This window comes from Neolamprologus brichardi, chromosome 23 (assembly GCF_056152115.1).
Source record: "Neolamprologus brichardi isolate AB-2024 chromosome 23, ASM5615211v1, whole genome shotgun sequence".
Taxonomy (NCBI): Eukaryota; Metazoa; Chordata; class Actinopteri; order Cichliformes; family Cichlidae; genus Neolamprologus; species Neolamprologus brichardi.
The window spans coordinates 7867405-7895356 of NC_142125.1; the positions used below are offsets into that span (position 1 = coordinate 7867405).

General features: G+C 40.0%; 4 protein-coding genes across 6 annotated transcripts; 3 read left to right on the top strand and 1 right to left on the bottom strand.

Annotated features, from left to right (window-relative positions):
• The first annotated feature begins 725 nt into the window (after positions 1–725).
• dhcr24 (24-dehydrocholesterol reductase) lies at positions 726–8732 on the top strand. Its single transcript, XM_006790156.3, has 9 exons — positions 726–1082; positions 1580–1735; positions 2930–3035; positions 3522–3640; positions 5096–5359; positions 5441–5584; positions 7456–7653; positions 7745–7923; positions 8028–8732. Exons 1-9 carry the CDS (start codon positions 852–854, stop codon positions 8179–8181), a joined length of 1551 nt encoding a protein of 516 aa, XP_006790219.2. The 5' UTR covers positions 726–851; the 3' UTR covers positions 8182–8732.
• LOC102794612 (nucleotide sugar transporter SLC35D2-like) lies at positions 2693–23042 on the bottom strand. Of its 2 annotated transcripts, XR_015717238.1 has the most exons (14): positions 22846–23042; positions 22502–22535; positions 22310–22396; positions 21576–21643; positions 21393–21464; positions 21206–21274; positions 20865–20967; positions 20120–20212; positions 19504–19571; positions 19126–19204; positions 18960–19042; positions 17895–17988; positions 5063–5258; positions 2693–3088 (listed from the first exon to the last, which is right to left on the bottom strand). XR_015717238.1 is itself a non-coding variant. In XM_087836945.1 (12 exons), the coding sequence occupies exons 1-12, from the start codon at positions 22953–22955 to the stop codon at positions 17883–17885; spliced, it is 972 nt and encodes a 323-aa protein (XP_087693071.1). In that variant the 5' UTR covers positions 22956–23042; the 3' UTR covers positions 16563–17882. The 2 variants fall into 2 exon arrangements, 1 of the variants encoding a protein (XP_087693071.1); XM_087836945.1 differs by lacking the exons at positions 2693–3088; positions 5063–5258 and having other exon boundaries at positions 16563–17988.
• On the top strand, positions 9991–15181 carry si:ch211-121a2.4 (transmembrane protein 205). The gene is made up of 4 exons (XM_006790154.2): positions 9991–10094; positions 10831–11044; positions 12154–12317; positions 12404–15181. Exons 2-4 carry the CDS (start codon positions 10945–10947, stop codon positions 12704–12706), a joined length of 567 nt encoding a protein of 188 aa, XP_006790217.1. The 5' UTR covers positions 9991–10094; positions 10831–10944; the 3' UTR covers positions 12707–15181.
• On the top strand, positions 22799–27949 carry aqp12 (aquaporin 12). 2 transcript variants are annotated; one of them, XM_087836946.1, is made up of 5 exons: positions 22799–23017; positions 25542–25710; positions 26734–27350; positions 27524–27640; positions 27720–27949. In XM_087836946.1, the coding sequence occupies exons 3-5, from the start codon at positions 26756–26758 to the stop codon at positions 27845–27847; spliced, it is 840 nt and encodes a 279-aa protein (XP_087693072.1). In that variant the 5' UTR covers positions 22799–23017; positions 25542–25710; positions 26734–26755; the 3' UTR covers positions 27848–27949. The 2 variants fall into 2 exon arrangements, with proteins under 2 accessions (XP_087693072.1, XP_006790220.2); XM_006790157.3 differs by lacking the exons at positions 22799–23017; positions 25542–25710 and having other exon boundaries at positions 26676–27350.
• The last annotated feature ends 3 nt before the right edge of the window (positions 27950–27952 follow it).

A 27952-nucleotide genomic window follows, 5' to 3' on the forward strand; every position in this document is an offset into this window, starting at 1 on the left:
CGCATGCTTGTGAAAATGTATTCAGACATAGGTCAGCTTTTATTTTAAAAGGTGTAATTGTTACAATTTTAGCTTTTTAACTTTTGCTATTAGTAGTAAACACAAACTCCAGCCATTTAACCTAATGATGCCAATACTGTGGAAAGGTAGGCTGCTTTGATTCGACCAGAAAGGATCATTAATGTCTCTCCTTTCAACAGCTAATCTGCACCAAAGGGGGTAGGCGCACTCAGGTTTATTACTATCCACTGATTTACATGCGCACACTATAAATGAACATGTATCTAATGGACCAGTTACTTTATAAAAGATGGGGAGAACAATGCATGTAACTGACCTACAGCCATGGACATGTTGGGAGTGCATTCATGCACTGATTATGACAAAGCCTGCTTCTGCAAGAAACTAAAGAAGTTAATTTAAACTTAAAGTGTCCGCATTAAACTACAGGGTCCAACCTGTGATACTGTGTAAATACAGTGTTGTAACACAGCCACGAGGACAGGGTGCATGGTGTGACAGCATGCGTGCTCCGTGATTGGGTAAACAACAAAAAGGCTACGTTTCTGGTATTCCCTTCAGTCACTTAGTGGACCAGTTAACTTAAAGCTTACACGACAGGTTCCGCCCCTTTGGTATTATCGCCCAATCAATGTTAAGCAGGGGAGGGGCTTGCCTACCACCTAGCCGTGCTCACCTATCCCAGCGAAGGGGTGATCAGAAATCGAGTTTTGGGGGTTGGGATAATCAATACAGAGTTCACCAAAAGCGCTACTTCCCCAGCTGAGAAGTGAAGCGGATATCTTTAGTTTGGAAAGAGAGGAGAGTGAGTGCCGATCTGCCCGGACACGATGGTTCCACTGTTGTATTTAGGAGGTTTGGTGGTTTTGTTCGTGCTGTGGATCAAAGTCAAAGGTCTAGATTACGTGATAGTTCACCAGAGGTGGATATTTGTGTGCTTGTTCCTGCTGCCGCTCTCCGTTATATTTGATGTGTATTACTATGCGAGAGCGTGGCTCATTTTCAAGATGTGTTCTGCGCCCAAGCTGCACGACCAGCGCGTGCGAGACATCCAGAGACAGGTGAGCGTGTCCGCGTGAACAGGTGTCAGAGCTGCACTGTCCTTTTCGGTCATTACTGCAATCCATCATTACTAAACTGATAAGGCACGCAGCTTTATTTCTATTACATCTCAATGTTTCATTCATGTTGCAGAGTCGTCCCTTTTAATTTGGGCCACCATGATATTTAATGATCAATAACAATTACAGTCAGTTATTGATCATAACGTTTCATGTGTTGTTTGCAGTGAGTCATGCTTGTGGAAACTTTAACAGGCTGCTTTTGATTCAGATGGGATAACAGATGTACTGTGTGTGTATATTATGTGGATTACAAGCAGCTTTGTAAAGTTAAACAGTAGTGTGGTTTCACCTCAACTAATTAGACTCGTTTAAAGGGAATCAGTTATTCAATAACTTAAACTTTTTAACTAATCACTCAACAGCTGTATCACTAAAAGGATTTTGCTGTCACCTAATGGATACCAACCATGACATCTCCATATGTGACATTTCAGGTGGGCGACTGGAGAAAGGAGGGCGCTAAGACCTACATGTGTACAGGTCGCCCCGGCTGGCTCACCGTGTCTCTCAGAGTGGGCAAGTACAAGAAAACCCACAAGAACATTATGATCAACATGATGGACATTCTAGAGGTGGACACAAAGAGGCAGGTATGAGGGGGCAATAAACTCAGCTCCAAGTGTTTCGTATGTGTGAACTCAACCAGAAATATTTGTAACCGATGAAACAGCATCAACCTGGGCTCAGTTCTGTCAAGTTCCCCAGTTAGTAAGTCAGATAGTAATGAAAATACAATAGAGGTATTATTTTAAAAAATTGTGCTTTGACATCTATCATTAAAACATATTAATGCAATAATAAAAACTTTCTATCTGTAGGGAAAAGAATGGCTATGTTAATTTACCACGTCTTGTTTTATGATGTGAATGGCAGCTATTTGATTGATTTTGTCTGTTTATTTATAAAACATGTTTAAAAATGTGTCTTTAAAGAGAGCTCAGCAACAATGAGCCAATCATGGTAAATGGACTGGTTCTTATATAGCGCTTTTCTACTCTTCTGAGCACTCAAAGCGCTTTATACAACTTGTGCATTCACACCAGCACATTTGTCTAAGTGCTTTTTTAGCTAACATTCACACTCCGATGGATGCATCGGAGAGCAATTTGGGGTTATGGATATTTGGCATGCAGACTAGGGGAAGCCATGAATCGAACCACCTACCTTCCGATCAGTAGGTGACCTGCTCTACCACCTGAGCTACAGCCAATCAGATAAAAGTTGGGTGAATTATTGCAATATCTTAAGCAGACATTAATGTTAAGTGTTAAAACTTTGAGAGAAATCGAAGACTTAATTAAAAGTGGAAAACTATTCTCGACCAGCGACTGAAAATTATTGATCGTCCTTAACCCTAAGTCTTTAAGGTGGACTGAGCAGTTTATAAATGTCCATGTAGTCCATGCAGTCCAAATAGTCCAGACAGTGTTGGAATCAAACAGTTTGTACCTGGATGGATAGACTGAGGCCATTTCTTACATTCACAGAAAGTGTTTATTTCTGCATGGCACATTGTCTAATTATTTGGCTCAATACTTTCATGCAGGCACGAGTTCCACGTAAGTTGTGAGGATCTATCTTTTGAGACAAAGATAGAGAGGCAAGATGATTTGGACATGTGTTTGAGGAGGGATAGTGTTGAATATAGAGTTGGCATGCAGAAGCAAAAGAGGAAGCTGTAGTGAAGAAGGACATGCAGAGGGGTTGGTGTGACAAAGGAGGGTGAGATGGAAGCAGGAGAACCTGCTGGTGGATTGTTACTTAAAAATATATTTGTTTTTTAGGTGGTTAGAGTTGAACCGCTGGCAAACATGGGTCAAGTCACCGCTCTCCTCAATTCCATCGGCTGGACATTGCCAGTGCTGCCAGAGCTGGATGACCTCACTGTGGGTACGTTGTGCTTTATTTTCATTGGAATCATGGATCGGCACCTTCTGTGGTTTCTGCAAATAGAGAGATGTACCGATGATGTCGACACCGATTTCACTGATGTAAATCCTGCATTTCCTCTGTCAGTCACTGCATCCTGTTTAGAGCCTCAACGACTTTTCTAATCGCGTTAGAGGATTGATGTTGTAGCTCAAAAGACGAAACTGGGAGGAAATGGCTGCAGTGTTGGAAGCACCCCTGGATTGGGTTTCATAATGGATTTCCTGATGTTATAAACAACGCATCAACAGTCTAATGTTTTCCAATCAGGCCGCAGTACATTAATTTATCCTCATGTCCACACACGCGTGCGCACACACACACACACACACACACACTCACAGCAGGCAGATCTTCCTGTCTGCTCATGTGTCCGCCTGGTGTTGTACTCACCCGGGTAGAAATTGAATTAGTAAAGGACGTTTATGATTCTCTGTCCTCTCTCAGGTGGGCTAGTGATGGGTACCGGCATAGAGTCGTCATCCCATATTTATGGGCTGTTTCAGCACATCTGTGTTGCCTATGAACTGGTTCTAGCTGATGGCAGTTTAGTACGCTGCACAGAGGTGAGTATTGATTTTGTGTTAAGTATATAGATGATATATGTCTGAGTCCAGGAGCTTGTATTCTAAAGAGAGTTTTGTGGGTTAGTATGCCATCCTTGCACTCATGCCTTACTAAATTATCTCTGCTTTTTGAGATAACAAAATTATGATTTCAATTACGCTGTCTCTGCTTTTCTATTTGAAGAAATATCCATAGGCAGTGAAATCAGCTTTGCTCAGATGGAGTATCTGGTGTTCACTATATTAGCATGGTTTTAATTCATGGTAGAAGGTTCATTAGCAAGAACGCACTAAAATTTCACCATGAAAAATAACTATGGAAACTTTTACCCTCAGTTTCAGTGGATAGAAACATTTCTCCTTCTTAGCTCACCTGGTCAAAGGACCAGTGGGCTAATCTGTTTCTGCACAGTTCACAAATCGGTACTCCTCCTCAAGTTTTGATCAGATTTTAGTCAAACTTGTGCACACTGATCACCTAATGCAAGGGTGGGCTATTAATTTTCCTAATAGGCCACATGAGAAACTACGACTGTTTCTTCCATTCTCTTCCACGTATCCTTAACAGGGTCGCATATTTGGGGGCTGGAGCCTATCCCACTTAAGCTGAACTCAGTTCTGCTAAATAATAACTTCATCTCTTTATAATTTTGATGGTTTTGCCCTCTGCAACAAGCCTAGTTTTTCATGTGGCCACTTGGGAAAATTAATTGCCCACCCCTGATGAGTCTTCATCCCAATTGTGCTTAAGATCAGTGTCACATTGGTCATTTTACAGGCAGTTTTACATTTTTCATAACAATTGCTAGTAGTCCTAGATTTTAGCTAAAGGAAATTCATTTGTCCTGGATATGATTGTGAGCCTCAATGACTTCACAATAGATTTGTATTCTCATTAGTTTGTGTAATACAGCCAACCAATAACAACACAAACTATAGCTTTCTTTCTGTACTTCATACATTTCAGTAACCTCTGAACTGGGGTGAGCTACTATGTCACTGATGTTATGATTATCATTTGTGTCTCTGTTTAGTCTATTCTAGTTAATATTATCTATTTTAAGTCCTTCTGTTTACCAGAAATGGGCAAGGATTGAGTAAAAATTCCTGCGTAATTCCCTTTAACTCTCTCGAGCTAAAAATAGGCTATTTTTTTTATAGGCTACAACTGTTTGCTGGTAAAATAAAATAACTAAATACAGTAATGTGGTTCATCAAAGACAAATACACTGTGTTCCAAGCCCCGTTTCTGGTTTGTCACACTTGCATGTTAGGATTTTTCACCCCAAAAGGAGACAGCGTGATCTTTGTGAGAAGATAAACTGGTCGCTACTGTGAAGTATGTGAGGAAAAACTGAGACAAATACCCTAATGTCAGAAAGCCTGGCTCTTCACAGTCATATTCAGAAGAGGGCCACACACCTTTGTAATTTTTTTTTCTTCTTCTTCATAAAGGAGGAGAACTCGGATCTATTCCACGCCGTCCCGTGGTCCTGTGGCACTCTGGGCTTCTTGGTTGCCGCTGAGATTAAAATAGTCCCAGCTAAGCCTTGGGTGAAGCTGCACTATGAGCCGGTCAGAGGGCTTGAGAACATCTGTAAACGCTTCACCGAAGCTTCTGCGAACAAGCAGAACACATTTGTTGAGGGACTCCAGTATAGTCTGGATAGTGCCGTTATCATGACAGGAACCATGACTGACCACGCAGAGCCTGACAGGGTAAGGCATCTTTGACTGTGCTTGCGATTTGTTTTCATTTGTTTTATCATATTAACCTTCCCGTTTCCTCTTCAACATCAGATTAACAGAATTGGCCTGCACTTTAAACCCTGGTTCTTTAAACACGTGGAGGGCTACCTGAAGAAAGACTGCGCTGGAGTTGAGTACATCCCTCTGAGACACTACTATCACAGACACACACGCAGTATCTTCTGGGAGCTTCAGGTACTCACACACAACTGATTTTATCTGCTTTAGGATTATATTGAGGGGGTGCATAAATCTGTCACATTTTAGCTCGTCATCATCTTACCTATTTGCTGTCTTACTTCTCTTTAGTAGGCTCTAATGCATGCTCTTTGTCTCTTTCTGTCTCTCTATCCCTATCCCTCACCCTCGCACACCATTAGCCATTAGTGAGGAGGGCTTGGCATCCTTTGTTTCTGTAACAGTAAATGGTGTGATGAATTATGCATTGTATTGGTTTGACAGATTTAGTTGAGTCACCTCTGGGCTTTTGGATGCTCTGTTTTCCAAAGGATTTTCTGTTTGTTGACAGTGCAGGGAAAAGCAGGCAGAAACAGGGCTTAATGATGATTTGATTAAATCGCTAACTGACAATCTGTGATAGGAATCGTTTTTGTTGTTGGACATGGTGGCGTCAGACCGTGATTGGTAGGTTAACACTGCCCTCCAGTGGAAAGTAAGAAGACCAAAGCCAGTACTGATGCTACCATGCTATTTGACACACTGATCAGGCACAACATTATAACCACCTGCCTAATATTTGATCGCCCAGTCGAGACATGGACTCCTCTAGACCCCTAATGTGTACTGTGGCACCAAGATGTTAGCAACAGATTCTTAATTCTGAAAGTTGTGAGGTGGGGCTTCCATGGATTACATTTAATTGTCCAGGATTTGCTAGTCCCACAGATGCTTGATTGGATCTGGGAAATCTGGGGGCCAAGTCAACAACTCAAAGTTTTTGTTGTGCTTCTCAAACCATTCCTAAACCATTTTTGTTTTATGGCAGGACGCATTATCCTGCTGAAAGATATCACAGCCAGCAGGGAATACTGTTTCTATGAAAGGCTGTAAATGGTCTGCACCATTGCTTAGGTAGGTTGGTACCTGTCAAAGTAACATCTGCATGGATGGCAGGATCCAGGGTTTCCCAGGAGAACAACGCCCACAGCCTCTGCCGGCTTCTCCTTTTCCCTATACCACATTCTGCTGCCAGGTATTCGTCAGATAAGAGATGCACACACATCTGGCCATCCATCAGAACCACCATTACATTTTTGGGCAGTTTGAGCTACAGCTTGTCTGTTTGATCAGACCACATGAGCAGGCCTTCGATCCCCACATGCATCAGTGACAGTGATTCTTGGCGGCCCATGACCCTGTCGCTTCCTTGGAGCACTTCTGATAGATACACAAATTTGGAGATGCTCTGACTCAGTCGTCTAGCCATCACAAACAGTGGTCATAATGTTATGCTTGATCAGTATATGTCAGAATCAATAATATGTCAAATGTAGGGTCAACAGTTATCACGATATCCTAGTACATCTGGTCACAGCTTGCTATTTTAACCCTGTTCTGTGATTATGAATCAGTTCTCTGTGCAGCTTACAGTTTCAAAGCAATTACTTTTTACTTCTAATTTTGGGCTACAGACTGTGATTAATAAGAAGAATCCTAAAATCCCGTTTTTATATATTGTAACTTATTTTGATAGCAGACTCGTGGTATACTGTATTTTCAGGGCTGTCATATTTAATTAAAATTCCCACTGTGATAGAAATAAAACTTTCAAGAAAGAAGAGTTTTTTTGAAACCTGATTTTTTAAAATTATTTTATTTTATTTTTACGTATGTTTGTGTGTCTACATATTCTGTTTCTTTTGAATTTTAAATTTTAAAAATATATAAACAGAAAAAAAAGCATGTGATCTGTGATTTTAAAATCAGACAATGAATCATGAAAATCAAGTACAGGGAATTCTCCATGTTTAAAAAAAAAGAGTCGGCACTCTGCATTACAGAGGGACATTTTAGTATCTCTGCGTACATTTGTGCCTTTTCTGCAGGATATTATTCCGTTTGGCAACAACCCCGTGTTCCGCTGGCTTTTCGGCTGGATGGTGCCTCCCAAGATCTCGCTGCTGAAGCTCACCCAGGGAGAAACCATCAGACGTCTCTATGAGCAGCACCACGTGGTCCAGGACATGCTGGTACCCATGAAACATCTGCAGGATGCCATCACACGCTTCCACAAGGACATTGAAGTAAGAGTCAAATATGGATCAGTGTGCCGGGCACTTAGTTTATGTATGAGGTACTTGTGCTTTAATATTGAAATGGTTTGTGTTGTTTTAGGTGTACCCACTGTGGCTGTGTCCATTCCTGCTGCCACCAGGCAGAGGGATGGTTCACCCCAAAGGTCAAGAGGAGGAGCTGTATGTAGATATCGGGGCTTATGGGGAACCTAAAGTCAAACATTTTGAAGCTAAAGCGTCAACACGCCAGCTGGAGAAGTTTGTCAGAGATGTTCATGGGTGAGTCTCAAATTAAGCAAACAAATTGAAGCATCTGAAACAAAAGTGATATGAAATATTAAAGCTTTAATTCACACTGCTTTTGCTGTTTCGTTGGCATGTAGATTCCAGATGTTGTATGCAGATATCTACATGGAACGAGAGGAGTTCTGGGAGATGTTTGATGGACAGTTGTACCACAAATTGAGAGATGAATTAGGTTGTAAAGAAGCCTTTCCAGAAGTCTATGACAAAATCTGTAAATCTGCCCGACATTGACCCCTATCTCCCATCACCTGGTGCCTGAATTCAGCCCTGTCTCGCAGATAAACAAAGCTTCTGTCGGCAGCTCGACAGAAGCTGCTACATTTTGATTGTTTCTAGGAAAAAAAGAGAGCTAAATATTTTCTAAAGTGGGATTAATCACACTGAAATACTTATTTTGGAAACCAGCCCGTGGGGACATTTTTCTCAATGTGACAAAGAAGCAGAAGCATTTTATTATGAAGGGTTTTTTGTGACTTTTTTGCCTTCATATGAAAATGCAATGCTTAGTTCATCTTCAAACTGTTTAATACTGCACATATTATGCAACGTCTCCCTGTTTGGCAATTTTGTCTTATTGTTCCCCTAAGTGCCATACACTTTGAAGACATGTATAATACATGGTTCCTGTTTTTCAGTTTTAAAAAGTATATATTGTAACTTATTTTGATATCAGTGTGAGGTTATACTATATTTCCAGGTGTGTATAACATGTAATTATAACTTTTCCTACAATAAAGTTCATTGTCATGCCTTTTTTCCATCAGTTATTTCACATTATTTGAAATGTCAGATAAATTATAGCCACCCATTTTATAACTAGTTTTTAACAAGGTTATTATAATCAACTGAAACTATACTAGGAATTAAAACTACATGTGGAAAAAATACTGTCTGAAATAAATAATACATTAAATAAAAATACAACAAACATATTTAGTTTTGTCATTCTGGTAAAAATCTGTACAGTGAGTATGAGGAGGCATTGTTGTTTTTATTTAACTATGATATTCATTAAGACTGGAATGTTTACTTTAATGAGTGTCCAAAATACATCCAGTTCCTCTCCTTGAGGAAAAGACTCAAAAGAACAGGTGTGGTTGTGAACTGCTCCTGTGGTTGTGAACTGATCGTGGCTCAAGAGTTGGGAGTTCGCCTTGTAATCGGAAGGTTGCCGGTTTGAGCCCCGGCTTGGACAGTCTCGGTCGTTGTGTCTTTGGGCAAGACACTTCACCCGTTGCCTACAGGTGGCGCCAGTGTCCGGCAGCCTCGCCTCTGTCAGTGCGCCCCAGGGTGGCTGTGGCTACAATGTAGCTTGCCATCACCAGTGTGTGAATGGGTGGATGACTGGATGTGTAAAGCGCTTTGGGGTCCTTAGGGACTAGTAAAGCGCTATACAAATACAGGCCATTTACTATTTACCCAGAACCTATGCACAACTTTACAGACTACCATCTACATGCTGTAGCTGCTTACTGTCACCAGAGGGCAGAACATGTAAAGCTAATAATCAAAACAGAGATTATACTGAAATGCAAAGTAAGACCTGATTACATTAAAGATAATACTGCAAGAGGCATCCCTATACAATTACAGGCTACACAAGATAAACGAGACACTTTAAACCACATTATAGATAAATGTAGCCGCAGTAAAATATCTGCCTTCAACTGCAAAGTATACAAAAGAAGACATGCAGAGGTAGATTAATGAACTCACCACAAACTTAGACAGTTGGGGGTCACCGACTGTGTCTGCAGAATATCCAATCCGACATTCCCATGTGGTCTGTAAATTTGTGGTTTGCTAATTTTGAAGATCATGCTTTAAAACTAGTGTCATGAGGTATTAAATTACATCGTTTTACTTCTAGAGGGACACGAGGAGTGGGCTACTTTCCAAAGTCATCCTAGTTACCACAATTATTTTTTTTTAATTATTTTTTTTCTTACGTCAGAGTGTATGGAAACTTTTACCTGTTGAGGGGGAACGAGTATCTGCAGTTAAGACTACACGGGAAGTTTTTCCAGGGGACATCTTCGCGGGTCCGCCCTTTCTACAGACAGCGATAGTAGCTGTCAGCCGGTTTGGTAAGTTTACTATAAAGTCAACTGCAGCAAGGTGCCCGCAGTCTTTTGCCAACACAGGTAGGTTCTTCACATTGTTTATAGCATTAAGTCCTCTTTCTTTTATCATTATAAAGCTCTCAGTTAGCTAGTCAGTAAACTGTGTGACTCTCATAAAGTGAGTCACACAGTTAACCTTAGCTACCTGTTAGCTGTCAGTCAGTGTAGTTTTGTTACTACAGCTACCCAGCAACTTTTCGTTAGCGTGACTTATTATTGTAAAGGTGACTTTGACGATTTGTACAAGCCACACGACTCGTTAAAACTTAAAGCTGTCGAACCACTTTCGAGTGAAAAATTATCACAGCACTTCTGAGTTGTAGCTGAAGTTCCGTGTGTAGTTTTATGTGCAGCAGAGGTGTTCCAGATTAACTGAATATTTTCATATCCAACACATTAGACACCGCCTCTGCAGCTCCTTAAAATAAACTATGTATTAAATAAGATGTATCTGTTGTCGGTTTACTGTATTTAGTACGATTTTCGTAATTTTATTAATTGTGAAAATATTAGTTTCCGCAACCTAACAGGAAAGTTTCTAAAATCGTTTAAGGTGCTCTGATTTCATCAGTGACGGAAGTAAAAGCCTACTTTATTGCATGTATTGTTAAAGCTCGATAAGCTTTGTTTGTAAAGCTGTGTCAAAAGTTTATTGCTACTGTGGAAGATTTGCCACAGTAGCAAATAATTCGCCGATAATTCAGCATTTAAAGCCAAAATTTGTAGCTAATGGCACTTTGATTTTGCATGCTTGCAGCTGAGTACTCCTGCTAGTCCTCCATTCAGGGGGAAAAAAGAGGAAAACTCCAGGTGGTGGGAGATAAAAAGCATTACCTGTTTTGCGCACTGTATTGGAGGCCGTGGAGAAAGCATGCCCACTGACCAAGAGCCCACCTTCACTGTGAAGCTACTGCAGCTGATTCTGATCTCCACTTATTGGGGGATGCAGATTTGGGTCACGTTCATTTCAGGTAAACATGCACACAAATACAGGATAAGAAAATTATAAGAAGTGGCCAATAAAGAGATATCTGTTTATTTTATAGTCATTACTGAAGCACAGATTTTCTAGTGAAAACTGTCTTTTTGGGGGGTTAACTACAGATATAAGTATGGCGCATCTGCTCCAGCAATGAGTGTGTTACTTAAATTAACATAAGTCTGTGCTTTTCATGATATTTATGTCCATTTGATGAACAAATTAACATTTTGTATTTGATTAAATCAATGTCCATTGTAGAAAAGCCAACAAAAATGACAGTATTTGACTAATGGTCAAAACCTTTAGTATGGAGAAAAAACCCTGGTATCAGTCTAGTCTCAACCATCCTGAATGGGACACAAGTGACTTGATCAGAGTGTGTGTTCAGTATGTCCGGGGACGGGGGGGTTGTAACAGTTCTGCAAAACCCCAATTCATGTCATGCTTCATTTTTTAGGTTTTGGTTCTTACAGGCCCATCACTTGGCCATGACTAAAAGAAATTAGTGCCACTATTCTGACACATTTGAATTTCACTTGGTAACTTTACAGTCTTTAAACATGATTGCTTTCACCAGATTACCCATTAACACCACCACATGCATATCACAGGACAGAAAGATGAGGACAAAACGATACCGTGAATGTTTGTGACACACTTAGTTTCAGAATCGTCAAGCATACAATGCTTTTAAAGTGCAATGCATTGGTTGCACCTGGCTTTTTGTAGCTTGCAAAGTTTACACACATATTGCATTTGTTATTATAAGGTGTGTACATTCCTTGCTTGTGGAGGAATGCCCTTCACAAACTTGGCTGCATGCTTTGCAGCAGTTGACATTCCTGTTAGCTTTAACGCTGCAGTATGTTTCTTTTCATCTTGGTTCTTTAGTATAACTGTGGTCATATTATGTCAGTGCCACTAAAAACTCTGCATGTAAATGTATTCCTGTATTTATATTATATAATTATAATTTTGAGATGAAACTTGATTTCAGACTTTGTTGTTACTGCTGTGAGATAATAAAAAAATGGTTTTTTTTTTAAATAAAATAGTATTGATTTTGCCTGTGGAGTTAATGTCCTTGATTCTTCTCAGGTTTTGTGATGAACAACCACCTGAACAGACACACGTATGGCTTTATTCAGAGTCGTCTGGTCCCGTTCTATCTCCACCTCGGTTCAGCCTGTGCTTTCTTTAACCTCACTATCTATGCTGTTTATCACCCAAGTGACATGTTGAATGACAGAGAAGCCTTTCAGGTATGTTTTGTTTTATCATATTATTGCATTGCATGACACTCATTTTGGAACATTTCCTAAATCTTTTTCTCTGCTTTTCCCACCAGATCTTCATCTTCTTTGTGTCCGTGACAGTTTCGGCCGTCAATGCTCAGTGGTTTGGCCAAATGACGTCAGAGATCATGGCTGACATGCATCTTATTGAGCAGGCATGCGGACTGGGTCAGGATATCGGGCTGTCATCCAACCGTGAAGCTTACGCTAAACTATGTGAGACGGATGTCAAATACAGACACCTCAGCAGCCGCCTTTGGCTCTACAGACTGCTGTCCTCTCTGTGCAACTTCTGCTGCATTGGCTGTAACTTCTACAGCCTATGTTACATGGCCGAGAACCTTGTTGCACTATAAAGCTGACACATCAGGACTGTTGGATCCTTTAAATCAGTCCCTTACAAATCGACAAACACTTCTTTTTAATTGACGCTATAACTTATATATTTAATTCATAATGTCTTTCTCTAAAGTGTGCAGTGAAATGTCAGGTAAGCCTAGTTGCCCCTCCTAGCGCCTTTGGGAGTAATGAAAGGACACTGCCTTGTTTCTCTCATATGGCTTGTGGAGAGGTGAGTCAGTGGGTGCAGTGTGGAATGCCTCAACTTTCACCTAGTTTGCCTTCACGGTGTTGGCTGCCTAGAAATTTCCTTTCACTACAACAGTTGCCTTAATAGTAACATTGAGCCAGTGGAATTTTTTGTAAGCTTTGTTGTAGCGATACAGGAGATGCATCAGAAAACAACAAAATCTACTGGATATTTTTTATATGTACGCAACAAAAGGGCCCCTTTAGTTAGGGAAACTGCTCCAATTCTGCTCACTCCCACTCTTTCTGGTTGGGTGGAGTTTTTATCCCATATTCAGGGTAGTGTCACAGGTTTGTCGAGCTTCCCTTTCATTGCTTTAAGATTGTGTGGGTATGCGTGTGTGTGCGCCCGTGTGTGCTTCATGCTTCAGAATACAAGGTTGTACTATCTTTCGTTCTCCTAGCTCCTGTTGAGATGGAAAAAGAACACTTTCACTGTGGTATGCAGTCGGTGCTGCTTTTAGCTGTGCTGTGCATGAGTTAAACTGTAAAGAGCTCGTTTGTATTTATTGTTGAGGCGAGGGAGGAAGACTATTCTGTCGTACAGCAGGTCAGTCTAGTTGTGAGAGTCGTCCAACAGGTAGACCCTTGATCTCCTGCTGAGATAATTGTTCTGTTGATCAGTGTAAATCAGTGGTGACAAATGTTATTAAATAACTATTTTTGTTTAGCAGCTTTGATGGTTGTAGTGATCTGCTATCTAATGATGCATTGATCCAGAAAAAAATTGTGGGGACATTTTTTTGATGTGGTCGAAAGTATTGAAATTTGCTGAGTTGATGTGGGTCTACTTAGGCTAAATGTCTGTAATAGTAATAATAATAATAGTGCCCCCAGAATGTTACTATGAAATTGAGAGAAAGACGTACATTAATACATGTGCAGTAACGTTTCCATTACCTCTTGGATTTCCCTTGGCCGATAAACATCCTACATTACTTGATATCATGTGTTCAGTGTGAAAGGCACTGGTACTGGCACTTACCACAGGTGATGCTGGTTGAGCAGACACTCATTTGACCCCTTTTCTTCTATCAGATACGGCAGGAGACTTGCTTGTACACACGGCACACACTACTATGGTTTCTAGTACATCTAGACTTGTAGCTCAGGCAGGTCTGTATTAATTTGCCAGCAAGGGGTCTGCCTACTTGTGGTTATAATCAGCAGCTGTACATAATTATTACATCATAATACATTCAGACTTTCTCTTTGGATCAAATGGGGAAGTGATGCACAGCATCGAGCATAAGAATACCCATTGTGACCTTCTGGGAGCCCCGTAAGCAAATGTCTGAAAACCTGAATGAATTTCTGCATTTGATGTTTTCACTTGATATCCCAGGATGGCCTCTGTACAAATTTGAACCTTGCATTTTGCCTAAAAGAATATTATTTTGTATATACTGGTGAAGATTGAAAATATTGTGTGGTCTGTATCTTGAATTCCTTGTGCTTTATTTTATAAGACCTCAGTTTGTTGTACATTAGGGTGTTTATGCACTCTCTTTATGGGGAAAATTATGTAGTCAATTATATAATCAAATTATATTTAAGTTGTGTTTTTCCACTACCGTTCTATCAGGCTATTTTAGTCATAGTTTGAATATCTCTGAAGTCTTTGTTTCACACTCTGAACACTGAGGATCTGTGCTCATTTCTTTTAAGCTGTGTCTTTGCACATTGAAATGTTAAATCCCTTCCTGCCAGTGACAGTCGCTCCTTTTTGCACCTGCCTGGTTGAAATGCATCAATGTGTTTCGTCTTTCTTCTGTTTGTAGCACATGTCTATGTAAAACTGCCGTTAACACCAGCACTTCCATAATTGAGAATTTGCAGCATAGTGCGGATGTTAAAACTGCTGTTTTGTTCAGACTGAACTGACAAAGGTGCCTTTTTATGTGCCCATTTGTGGGACTTTAAAAAAAAAACCAAAGCAATGCAACATTTGATAGCTGCACATGTAAGACAGGACACTGCTGTCTGTAAGTTCAGCCGATTTTTAATGTGTATATTGTATATCAATTTAAATGTGGTATGAGTATTTAGTTTAGGTTACCTTTTACATTCATTTGTGGATATTTATGACAGTTTAAGTTTGAGGTAGTGGGTTTAGTTGTACTCATTTAAGTTATGACCAGCAAGGTCAGAGAAGGTCATGAGTTGTTAATGGTAGTGGGTTTGTATCCTTGATGTTTCAACATGTGACTTTTTATATTAAAAATATTTTCTATAAATTTCATGCCTCAACCAAAGCTTGCTGTTTTTTTCTTTTATCTATCTTTTATCCCTCCAAAGTTGTACACTAACATGTTGCACACAATGTAAGATGTTTTCAATTCAACTCACTTTTATTTTATTTATATAGGAGTAGCTTCAAGAGGGAAAAAAACTTTTTTAACAGAAAGAAACCTCAGACAGAACCAGACTAGGGTAGTTGCAACCAACTGGTGCAACTGGCTGGGGGGAGGCTAAAAAGACACTGGAGAGAGCAGAGCCTCAGCCTATGACTGAGGGAGGTTTCAGTGTCACCTGATCCAGCCTCAACTATGAATTGAATATTGGAGAAATATGCTCTCTTCTAGGCTCACTTTGGGTTGATTAAGATGTTCTTTGTGCTGGAAATACATTTGATTTTAGGTAAGGGAGGTCTTTTGGCAGATTCCACATTCAGCAGCACACAAGGCCCTCTTGTTAGCTGTGGTGATCTTGTGTGGTACTGCCCATCAGACTTCTTGTAGTTTGCCAACGTAACAGTGAATATACTTATTAAAAAGTAATTCATAACAGCTCAGCTGCTGTGTTAGATAGTTTTTCTCCTCTTGGCCTTTTATAACCGTGAGAATATATATCCTTAATGCCTGTTTCTGTGCTTCATGCACTGGATTGAAGTATGACTGAAACGACTTTGAAATGACTGACCCTGGGAGTCTTTGCATACTTGGATTGAGCAGCACCGGTTTACAGACTTGTACCAACCACATGCTTCCATAGAGTGCCAACTCATACTTCTGTACTGTCTGGTCATTAAGAGGAGTTAATAGTGGGATTTGTGAGGACTTTGATGGTAACTAAAAAACAAAAAACAAAATCTTGCTTTATACAGCATTTGCTGCCTCCTAGTGGTGGCAAATTAGAAAATAATTAAGGTAGAAGCCCTTTTGTTAAGCTTAGTGCGGATTAAACTCTCTACATTTATGCCTTTAAAATGCTAAATTGTTCCTGAGAAAACAATGTGTTTTAGAGTAGGTCTCAGCACATATTATCTAGTATAAAGCTTTAAAAGTGGGCCAACAGCATTTTAAAGGTGTGGCAGAAGGGGGCGCCATTATGCTACTGTAATTTGTGAAGAGCTGGAAACGTAATATTTTAAAACAGTCAGTTATAGAGCCGCGCTGAATTTACTTGGAGCGAGCATCAACGTTTTCAAACTTGTTTTTGATAGTTTCTGTGAAACTAGAAAATGTTTTACTTTAGAAACACAAAATCTGGCTAAACAGGGAATGCTAATGATGCAGATGTTAAAAAAAATATCAGTGCAATCCTACAAAACACTCAAGTGTGTACTCTGAACATTCTGTTAGATGCTGGAATGACATTACAGCAATGTAAACAACCACTGCATTAAGTCAAGAGTTTTTAATGTAAAAAATACATTGTGTTGCAGCTACAAGATCATGGGTACTGTGTTTGAGATGTGATCAGCATCAACAATTTACTAGCCACTCCACCTACAAATTAATAAGTCTAAAAAAAAAGTAATAAATATAAACTGATGATATTTATTTGTTTTGTTTTGTTTTGTTAAAAGCAGACACTTGTACCTGATAATTGAAAAAAGAAGAAAAAAAAAAGAGTTCCTCTCATAGTACTTAAAAAACAACAACAACAACCCTGAAACAAATTTCAGGAACATACATTAATCTCAATGACTGTAACAGGAGGCGTGGCTGTTATACACTTTTCTGCAGATGCTACTTCAGTTAAAAGTGCGATCACATTTTGTCAAAAAACACAAACAAATGATCCCCTTGTACAAATAACAAACCATATATACTGTTTGTTAATTCTGCATAGAGAGAACCAGTTACAGCTTTAAGAGTCCACAACAAACTTTCTCTAATACTGAAGGAGCAAAATGTAAACTGTCATCTCAAATTATCACCCCAAAAAAGAAGGCGATACTATTTAAAGCCACAATCCTTGATGAGAACTGACGGCCTGCTGCCCATCGGCTTTGGTTGTTTTAAAGGATGAGGTCCGGTCAGTGTCGTTACGTGTGTCGTTAACAAGCGTGTGACAGTGTTAGCGCAAAAAATAAAATAAAATAAACAAAGTATAGGGACAAAGAGTTAAACGGAAAATGACAGTGTCAGTGCATCTCACTGTGCTCAGAAAGGCATCTATAGTTACATTCCTTGTAAACAGCAAAACTGAAAGGCAAGAACAAGGATTGTGCCTTTTTAAATAATTTCCTTAATATTCCCATTGACTCATGAGTACACACCAATGTGTAAACCAGCTGATCGCGCATGTGTTCAAGAAAATGTCCATAATCTCAACATTTAACTTTAAATGTTCTGTCTAAATATCAAATGTTTGTATAAATATTTTTCACCTAATGTTCCCTTATTCTCAAAGCTCACAAGAACAGTATCAAAATACAACATAAAAAAAATAACAACAAAGAAGCTTATCTAAAAATCAACCTACAAACACTTGGGAGGGTTTCGTCACCATGGTAGCAGCAGAGAGGCGTGGCAATGGTACTGCTCCATTTCCACAAAAACACACTGCGGAAGTGTCTGGAACACTGTTCCCACCAATCCCATGCCTTTACTGCCAAAATACTCCATAAATTACACTTTTACTAAAAAATAGAGTTTTTTTGTTCATCAGCATAAGAATAAAAAAAACAAACAAAAAAAAACAATCCAGTGTGTGTCATACAACCACCTTGCCCTTGATATCCAGCTTGGTGTTTTCATTCGCTTTGCTGGACTGTTCCTCTGTAAGAGTGATGTACGAGTACACCAGGCTGCCAGCAATACTGCAACAAAATTGAGAGAGGTGACATGAAAATGTTGTATCAAAACAACATTAAGAGAACATGCTACAGCACATCAAAGTTGTAGAACTAGAAATAAGATCCAGCTGACACATCTGAATTCCCGCCGGGCTGGAATACAATATTATCTGTGTCAACAGAAACTTTTTATTTTCCCACCAGAAGAACAGATGCTGAGAACAGTTTGTATTTAAACTAAGAAACAAGAATTATCATGCTAGTGCTCATCATGCTATATTTAATCAGACTGTTTCTGTATCAGATTTTTCATACTTCAACAGAAGTAACATTTTGTGCATAAAACTGAACCCCTACAGCCCCTCCTGTAAGTGGTGTGATCACAGGAGGGCAGACTTGTAACTACTTCAGGCTAAGTCTGTTCAGGCCCCTGTGGGCCATTCCCGGTTCCATGGTGGGACCCTGGAAACAAAGTCCCAGGCAGGATAAGCTGGTCCATTGATCTTTTGGCTCATATTGGTTTTCTGAACCACTCCCAGTTTCCTTTAGGAGACCCAACCAGGGGAAGATTGCCATTCACAACATAGTTTCTGGGATCTTTGGAAAACACAAACCCCTCTGCCACATTAAGGTGGCAATTCACAGAGGGGCAGTGGCCCAATCCTCAGCTTCTAGGACTAGCTAGCAATACATGGACTGTAACTTCTCTGGTGAAGCTTGTGGTGTATGGGGTTGAGATACTGATTACATATAGTTGGGATCTGTAACCAGTTTCTTAGAGAAGAACTGGACTTTGTTCCACTTTGGAAGTGTCCCAGATCAGATAGCGAGCAGGGGTGGATATACTTGCATTCTACTACTACCAGAGAATATGCTCCAACTACACGGGTCCTGGGTTCTCACTCCCCTAGGGGAAGGTCTATGCCAGGGTATCAGAGAGGAGGGGGTGACATTATTTGACCCTCGGATTCAGGAGAAACATGGGATCTGTTTACCTTATGTTCAAACCTAAGAAGTTAGTCCATGAGAAAATGTAGTCTCCACTGAGTACCATTCCAATGTATGTCACCAGGACATTCTGTAAAAATGGAGAAAACATTAACAAACCTGAGCATTTTGCATTGTTTTGTATTCAACAGTTCCCTCAAGCACGCAGCTCACCTTAATACAGCCCACGATAGTAGTTGTTAATGCTGAGTTGTACTGTGTACACAGCACAGTGGAATACATCAGAATAAACCTGTGAAAAATAAATAAGTAATCATGTTGTAAAACACTCAACGTTTATTGGAGCCTGAAATTGGATTTCAAAATGTTAATGCAACATTGTAGACAAGCTGTAAGACAGAACTGAGACTGCAAGAAAGAGCTATCAATCTGTCAATCCTTTCCGTGAAAAGAGCTTTCATGCAAGGGATCTAAGTCACGGGTACAACAATGCAAACAACTCAAACAAATCACAGAAATTTGCCATCATCCAGATGTTGCACTGATACTGAATTCATGCATGCCACATTTCATCACAAGCCTGTAACTTACCCCATGACACACGACAGAGTGAACTGGGTGAGGAACAATGCATCCGACCAGCCCTCATATTCCACTGCCTGAAAGGAGAAGCAGAGTATGGGAAACACAAACTGAAACAAATACATTAAACATTATATTTGTTTCAACATTAAAAGCAAAGAAAAAAAATGATTGAAACACATTTGATTAGTAAAGTAAAATATTACTATAGTGGTTTTTGATGTGTAATGTCACGCATTCACTTAAAGAAAGTGAGCAGCCTAAAAACTGAGGCGTTTTAGTTTATATCCATGGTGGTTGCTCAGTCAAGGGAAGTACTTGATGCTGCTGTAATAACTCTGCTAGGTGCATAATAGCATCTTTGTGCCTTTCTGGCTGCTGGGCCCCAGCTGGGCAACCCAGAATGTCTGCCAACACTGACCAAATGAAAAGACAGCTCATATTTACGGCACACACCCATGCTTAGACATATGTTCGCTCACTTAAATGCAGGATTAAACCAAGCAATAACTGGTCGGTACTGAAATCATAACAGCTCTGGTAAAAAAAATTTTTAAAAAAGCATTAATTTAACAAATATAGTGTTAAAGTAGTAGAAGTAGAATAATAAATGCTAACTCCTCACCTTCTGCATATCTCCAGTCACATGAGCCAACAGCAGAGTGGGAATTATCATAAATAATGCATTGTAGTACAATAATCCATATTTCCCCAACTCCTGAAAAAATGAAAAGGGTAGAGAAGCAGGTGGGAAGGGAGCAACAGGAAAACACAAGTAATATGCAGAGCCGGAACAGAGTGCTATTCACAAGCCTTTCAGTGCATTCCTCACTAAGTAGCATACAGATGTCATGCATGGCACCACCTAAGACTTCTTGTGCATGCTCTGTTTCACATGGCTTCATCGGCTTCACCCCCTCACTCATACACACCCCTCTCGTGGTTGGAGCTCAGTCCTAGGAGATGGCGCTCCATAGGCGTCATACACTAAATTTGGATCGGCCCTTGCAGAAACGTGAGAACTGAGTAGTTCAGTTTGCCCTTGTGACATTAAATATGACTCGAACGAGCTTAAACAAGATATTTCGGAGTCAGTCCAAACAGATCTGACGACTAATCTTAAAAAAAAATGTTTAGTTAAGCACAACGATATTTTACCACAACAATGAATCACAAATATTTTCTCTTAATCTAATCAAATTAGCGGGAGTAAAAAGAACTGACTCAATGTATTTCCACACGCCAAGTTCTTTTGAGCAAGATACTGAAGGACAGTTCGAGTTCTCTACATTCACACGTAATCAGCTCAATGCCAAATACAGCTCCCACCCAACAATGGTCACTATTCATCAGATGCTGCCATCACATACCTTTGCGTCTAATTTTTGCTTCACATAGGCTCCGTTGGCTGCAGTCAGGATGTCGTTCAGGAGAATGAACATGTAGCCTTGCAGATCAAATGATAAGTCAGCACTAGCATCAGAAAGAAGAAAAGGCAATCGAAAGTGTCAAGAAAATAATAATGTGTTCAGTTGGCTAACATTTAAGCTGTAGTTAAGCTGTGTTTAGGCAGGGCTCCTTTACAACATGTGTCTAACTTCCTTGAAGATAATAGCAACTAAACGTGGACCTATATCCCGACAAAGCATCTCTTTGTAGTGAAGGTAAATCTTGGTTAACAGCCAGCACACCTGGATTTAGTAGAACTTACCTCGCAGCTATAAATGCCCCAAGGATCATTGTAAACACTGTCAGCTGAACTGGTCTGGAGAATTTCTTCCTGCCACAAATTAAATACAGTAAAGAAATTCAATATGACCACTTAGAACTGGAACCGGACAAAAAAAGGACCAGTAAATGGCGAAGAAAAGTAGGTTATCTGTTGTGTGTGATCTTACTTGAGCAGAAATCCCTCGGCCAGCATAGTGAATAAGATCGAGAACCTCCTGAGGACTGTAAACATGGGCAGACTGGTGCACCAGGGCGTAAACGGTGACAGAAAATCCATTAAACGAAAAACATCAACATTAATAGCCAAATAGTTTTTAACTGTGTGAATTTTTACAAAATGTGGAGCTTACTTTAGCCTTTTGGTTCCAAATAAACCAGTGATTTGATTTCCCACATACAGGAGAGGTAGAGGAAATGTCTAGAAAAGAAAAAAGAAAAAAAGGATAGGGAGGTTTTGTTAAGTAGGAACAGCTCCAGCATGGTTAAATTAATTATCTGATGGACAGGCAGCGATCACCATAAACCTGACCTATTCCAGTTTTTTTTTGGGGGGGGGCAATGCCATTTTTCAAAGGGTGAAGAAAAAAATAAAGGCTAATATATCTAATGCATATAGAGTATGCTAGTTTTCAGCAATATATTTCAAGATCTAGTTAGACACAGCTTGACTTAATGCATAAATGCTTTGAGGTTACAAGCCACTTACTCTATGTGTACAGTGCTTAATGTGTCACACAATTTGGGGTTCAATATTTAGCCCAAAAACATTTATACCTTTCCAATTAAAAGATAATAACTCCCTCTACTTTCTAAACCACAGTCACTTCAGGTATTGCAGACACTGCTAAACTATTTCTAATGAATCCGTTTTCTTTTTTTTAATATATGTCAATACTGATATGCTATTAATGGGCAAATAGTTGCTTATATTGGCAAAATTATACATGTTAGGCCTCTGCATTTGATATTTGGACTGTTTATTAAGAGATGAACAGACTGCATATAGACCTCTGGAAACTAGTAATAAATGACTGGTACTCTTCATTTAGAATATGACATATATAAATAGACAGGTGAGACTCACCTTGCGAGGTATGGTTTCATCGCAGTCTGGGAAGCTGATCACCCTTGCAGCCTTGCCCACCCACAGCACAATCACCGTGGCTAACATCTGCACAGAGATTCATGAAGAAATCAGTGTCGATACCTGCCTGGTTTTAAGGTGTGGTGTCTAGCTTGGTTAACAAAAAAAGAAGAAGTTACACGTATCACGTACTTGTCCTATTCCGACACATATCGACGACGGGAACCTGAAAAAGTACAGATGAAACTCCTGTAAATTTTAATGCTTTAGAAGTTCAGCACACTGTAGTTAGTAAGCTAACCTCGTACTTAACACTCAAGGGTTAAAATGTTGTCCAACACAGGCAACAGAAAGAGAGGCTCCCTGCAGTGTGAACGACAAGATTACCATCACTGGATAAAAGTTGCCGTTAGGCTAATCAGCACCGTGGTGTTGCCTGCTCTGCTCAGCCTGCACAACTTCCACAAGCTAGGTTAGCTAGCATGGAAACAGCTTATCGACCGTAACCGTTACATGCGTTACCGCTATGCCGTTACCTGTAGTTAGTGAGGACACTCTTGTTCACCACGACGATCAGGAACGAGCTGAGACCGTAAAACCCGGCGGCAAACAGCTTCACGACCAGCGTCGGAGGTTTGTCCGCCATCCCCGACAAGTTCTCATTCCTCTCTGAGAGTCGGCTCTTCCCCTGCCCATCACTTCTTCACTGTAGGCTCACCCACCTACACACACACACACACACACACGTTTCACAACTTCCGCCCCAAGTCTGAGCATCACATTACTCGCAACAAATTTAATCACGAAATTTAACCATGAAATGAACGAGTTTTTTTTTGTTTGTTTGTTTGTACAAAGCTAGCACTGCGAATGAAATCACCAGCCAGGCTTAGCTTATTTTTTGCATTCTACTTTCTTTTGACATGGAGCATTAAACTTAAAGCAAGAATTAGACAGATATTTGATCTTTTCCTGCAGCTTTATTATCCCCCCAGCTTTCCCAAACACATCTGATTTACAGGCAGCTCGGCACTTCCCGGTTTTTAACCTGACATGTGATGCGATTAGTCCAATCACAAATTAGAAGGGTTTTTTTTTGTTCTTTATTACATGTAATTGGGGGTTAGGCGAGATAAGTTATTTATTCACCACATTTCAAACACCACAGCTATTCAAGATAAATTCAAAATCCAAGATAAAAGATAATAACGGCAATAACAATAAAAACAACAAAAATTAAAACAAGGGAGATGGCACAGCTACACTGTTACTTAAAAGCAACCGTGAATCTAAAGCTGTGCTCTTTACAAAATAGCTAGGGTTGGAGACGATGTGACCACAATGGGTAGCTGGTTCCAAAATGCCCAAATGCAATAGATATTTATTGAAAATGTTTATGGTGGCAACTACGAAGGCTATAACTAGGCATTGCATCCTACAGGGCAATGGGTTGTTTGGAAGAATTATAATAAAAATACATTTAAAAAAACAAAAATATACATATGTGAACTGCTAGGTAACCAGATCTTGCAGACCTTAGAGATCTACTATGTTTGTATACATTAAACACTATAGATTTATATTTAGGGCCAAAATCATTCAAAGATGTATGAACAATCTGTAATATTTTAAATTCAATTCTGTATTTTACTGGAAGCCAATGCAGGGAGAAGACAATTGGAGTGATATGGGAGGCCAAGGAAAAGATCATTGCAACAGTCTACAGAAAAACAGGCATGAATGAGCTTCTCCAGATAAAAATATCTCTGTTTAGCCAAATTACTAAGATCCCAAAAGGCTGATTTAGTTACAGCACAAATATAGTCAGTGAAACTAAAGCCCGCTTTTATTGTTGCACCAAGATTTTTCACACAAGTTTTAGATTTGTGGTTTTACATATACAGATATAAAGTTATAAGTAACCCATGCAATTAATTGCATGAATCGTATTTCACACTATGATCACGTGCAGCAGCAGTATAAAATGTATCTCCAAAAGTTGATTCTGTACATCTGGACGTAGCGTTTTCAGTGGGAGAAACATTTTGTCACTCATCCAAGTGACTTCTTCAGTTTCTGGTGACTACAGTCACCCAGTCTTCTAAACAGTACATTTGCATAATGACTGTTGTTGATCAACAGTCATGAGAATTTGCATAATCATGATGAAGGAACTGACCTCCCAGCCCATTGTTCCTTCAGTGGGCTGTTTTCAGTCATTAAACACAGCACATGACAGGAACAAGTATGTTCTGGAGACAACAGAGCTCTGAGGGTCCCCTGTGCCGAAATATGCTCACCTCACCGACTTCCAAGGTGCACGTTCAGAGGTTAAAGCTACAGCAACATGTGTAGGAAATGTCATAACTTTATTGTTTGACTAACATATTTTCAGCTTATTGCCTTCATCATGACCCTGATGAAGTAATAAGCTGAAATTTGTCAGACAACAATAACTTGTTGATCCTTGGAGAAAAGGAATAGGTTGTCAAGCTGGGCCGTTGTTGATGGGGGTTTACTTTTCTTCCTTGGGCTATTCCTGATTAGTTTGCAGCAGCATTGAGGCCACAGCTATTGGGACGATTAGAAAACGTGATGCTTTTATCCCAAACATGAATGGATATTAAAAGTCTTCTGGATAATGAGTTTAGATAGTTAAAGTTCACACAGATTTACACAAAACTGGTGAAGGTGAATTTGATTCAAAGCAGATAATTTTTGTTTTCTTTCAGTCTAGTTTTAAGAAAAAATGCCAGACTGTAATATCTCATTAATTGTTGGATGGATTGTGTTGAATTGTGTTTTATATTTGTGACTCTTGTTAAAGATTATTAACAGTTTTAACATCTGTCACTTTAATTAACAGGTTGTATGTTAAACCTAATTTTCTTTCCTATATTTTGAGGGTTGTAGATTATCAAGGCTTGAAATAAAGCATTAACGCAGACGCGGGAAATTTTAAGATACGTGCAGGTAAGATTAAGCATTTTATTGCTGCCTCACATCTGTCCTAAGATCAGGAATGTCTTGAACTTCTGTCCTTTGCCATTTATATCTGCTATATATGTGGTAGAGTTCTTGTAGCATTACTCATCATGTTGCCGTCTTAGGACATACATACTACATTTATTTATATATGTATAGACATATAAAATGTGTGTGTATGTGCACCCCCATGGGCTAAGGTGTAACCACCAGGTGCTCTTTCCATTTGATGTTTTCTTTTCCATAGGGGTCATATGAATGGCTCCTACAGCTGAGGTGGTTAGGCATCTAATCAGGATGCCTCCTGGGCGAGATGTTCTAGGCATGTCCAAACGGAAGGACGCCCCAGGGTACACCCTTGCCACAGAGAGATTACATCTCTTGGCTGGCCTGGGAACACCTCAGTATTCACCAAGGTGAGATGGAGGAAGTAGCTAGGGAGATGGAGGTATGGGTTTCTCCAGAGCAGGCGTGGGCAACTCCAGGCTTCGAGGGCCGGTGTCCCTGCAGGTTTTAGGTTTTTTGAACCAACACAGCTGATTTAAATGGCTAAATTAGCTCCTCAACATGTCCTGAAGTTCTCCAGAGGCCTGGTAACGAACTAATCATGTGATTCAGGTGTGTTGACCCAAGGTGAGATCTAAAACCTGCAGGACACCGGCCCTCAAGGCCTGGAATTGCCCACCCCTGCTCCAGAGGCTGCTGTCTCCTGGGTAAGTGGTTTGGCACTCCAAATGAACCCCTCTTACAGTGGTTTGGCACTCCAAACCACTGTAAGAGGGGTACATTTGGCACTTGAGGTTCCTAAACTATGGCCTGGCCCACAGTTTGGGAACCTCTGTGTTACTGTATGCCCTGTGCAGACTTTGTTAATCACATTGTTTAAATTTTACAAAATACATTGTATTCCCATTCTTGACATTGAAATCTGGGTTTTGTGGTAACCTGCTTGCAAAAATGTATTTTCTGTGCAATAGCTCACAGTAGCTTGAGTCCCTCAGGGAAAAAGGTCTACACTGATTCAGTGTTAAAAATTATAACTATCACCAATACATGCTTCAATTTACTATACAGACTCCAAGCTGTATAATCCTCATATATTAATTTTATCTAAAAATAAAAAAAACAAAAACAAAAAACCCCCCAAGCCTTTCAGTATCATGAAACAAATTCACAGTATATTTATTTCTTCTAGACAGAGTGGGGAGTCATTTTAACCTGAGCTTTTACAAAATGATGATAATAAATGATCACTGAATAAAGGCCAGCTTCCTGACCTGACCTTGAAAAAGCCCATGTGTATTTTGGCAGGTGGTTGTGGGATAAAAACCCTGACGTGTCTCTGATAAGAATTGTGTCTGTGCATGTGCCACGTTGTCAAACAGTGAGCACCGTGGTAAATTCAGACCCCCGCTAATTTCATTTTCTTCAAAACACAGAAGGGGACATCTCGCCTGAGCCATGTCTGGACTGAATGCGTCTCTCGGATACTTTGTGGCTGCTGTGACTTTTGTAGTCTCAGTTCGATTTCTCCTTAAAAATCGGCCACGGTTCAGCTTCATCTCAGAGTTTACATCTTCTTTTATGCTGGTGGCATGTTGGCTGGAGGTGCAGACCATCGTGGAGGTGGGCGAGTGGGCCGGGGGTTTGGGCCCTGATGTGACTTTAACCATACTGTTTGTGGTACTGCTCACACACGGTATAATCTGTGGTGATGCATCAGGGAATCCCAGCCTGGCTGTGCAGAAATTCCTGAAGCTTGAGGCCACCACCGTAACCACACTGCTTAATGTTGCTGCCCAGTTTATTGGGGCTCACCTAGGCCTTCTTGCAGCTAAATACTACTGGAGCCTGGAGCTGACAGACATGCACATGATCAAAAACCTGATGATCAGGGAGTGCAGCACATCTCTGCTGGTTTCTGTGCTTCAGGGATTTTTTACCGAGTTTGCCTGTGCCTTCGTCTTGCACATCATCCACTTAAACCTATGCCACCGATCTGCTTTGATCCGAGTGCCGCTGATTGCTGTCCTCCTAACATTCCTGTCCCATTCAGGTAAGCCTGGGAATAACTGGCTTTCCTAATCTTTGTATTATTTAAACGTTTTACCTTCTGCTTTTTGATGTCAAAGGATCCATTATTTGCATTTGTTTTTTTTACTTTGAAAGTTCAGCGGACTTAAAGCTGAAAATGTAACAAAAACTGTATTTTTCTATTCTTTTCTTCAGCCAAAGGTTATACCTCAGCTTACATGAATCCATCACTGGCATATGGACTCACCTTCCACTGTTCTGGATTTACCTTTGCAGAGTATGCAGTGGTTTACTGGCTGGGCTCTCTCACAGGTAAACTGATTAAATGTGCATGTACTTTCAGGTGCTTAAAAAATGAACACAATACATACAATAAACATTTGATTTCTAGGTATGACTTTGGCTGTTCTCCTGTACATGGGCCATATTCCCAGAATCTTTGCCAAGAATCTGCTATACTCCCAGAAGACACGTTTCAGAGTGCCCAAGACAGACAAAGCAGAAAAGAAGAAACCGTGAAAGGTTTTTTTTCTTACATGCAAATCTTGACTTACCAGTGCTCAGCTGTAAAGAGATGTTTATAATTTAACAATTTATCAAAAATAAAGAAAGAAATTTTGTCCT

What these genes read in the sequence shown, in the direction of transcription:
- si:ch211-121a2.4 (XM_006790154.2), top strand. Translation starts at nt 10,945, where the DNA reads ATGCCCACTGACCAAGAGCCCACCTTCACTGTGAAGCTACTGCAGCTG. An exon ending in TTGGGTCACGTTCATTTCAG is followed by an intron (nt 11,045 to 12,153) that starts GTAAACATGCAC and finishes GATTCTTCTCAG; the next exon opens with GTTTTGTGATGAACAACCAC. An exon ending in ATGACAGAGAAGCCTTTCAG is followed by an intron (nt 12,318 to 12,403) that starts GTATGTTTTGTT and finishes TTTTCCCACCAG; the next exon opens with ATCTTCATCTTCTTTGTGTC.
- LOC102794612 (XM_087836945.1), bottom strand. Translation starts at nt 22,955, where the DNA reads ATGGCGGACAAACCTCCGACGCTGGTCGTGAAGCTGTTTGCCGCCGGG. An exon ending in AGTGTCCTCACTAACTACAG is followed by an intron (nt 22,536 to 22,845) that starts GTAACGGCATAG and finishes GTACTTTTTCAG; the next exon opens with GTTCCCGTCGTCGATATGTG. An exon ending in GCCGAGGGATTTCTGCTCAA is followed by an intron (nt 21,275 to 21,392) that starts GTAAGATCACAC and finishes AATTTGTGGCAG; the next exon opens with GAAGAAATTCTCCAGACCAG.
- aqp12 (XM_087836946.1), top strand. Translation starts at nt 26,756, where the DNA reads ATGTCTGGACTGAATGCGTCTCTCGGATACTTTGTGGCTGCTGTGACT. An exon ending in AACATTCCTGTCCCATTCAG is followed by an intron (nt 27,351 to 27,523) that starts GTAAGCCTGGGA and finishes TCTTTTCTTCAG; the next exon opens with CCAAAGGTTATACCTCAGCT. An exon ending in CTGGCTGGGCTCTCTCACAG is followed by an intron (nt 27,641 to 27,719) that starts GTAAACTGATTA and finishes TTTGATTTCTAG; the next exon opens with GTATGACTTTGGCTGTTCTC.
- dhcr24 (XM_006790156.3), top strand. Translation starts at nt 852, where the DNA reads ATGGTTCCACTGTTGTATTTAGGAGGTTTGGTGGTTTTGTTCGTGCTG. An exon ending in TGCGAGACATCCAGAGACAG is followed by an intron (nt 1,083 to 1,579) that starts GTGAGCGTGTCC and finishes GTGACATTTCAG; the next exon opens with GTGGGCGACTGGAGAAAGGA. An exon ending in TTTGTCAGAGATGTTCATGG is followed by an intron (nt 7,924 to 8,027) that starts GTGAGTCTCAAA and finishes GTTGGCATGTAG; the next exon opens with ATTCCAGATGTTGTATGCAG.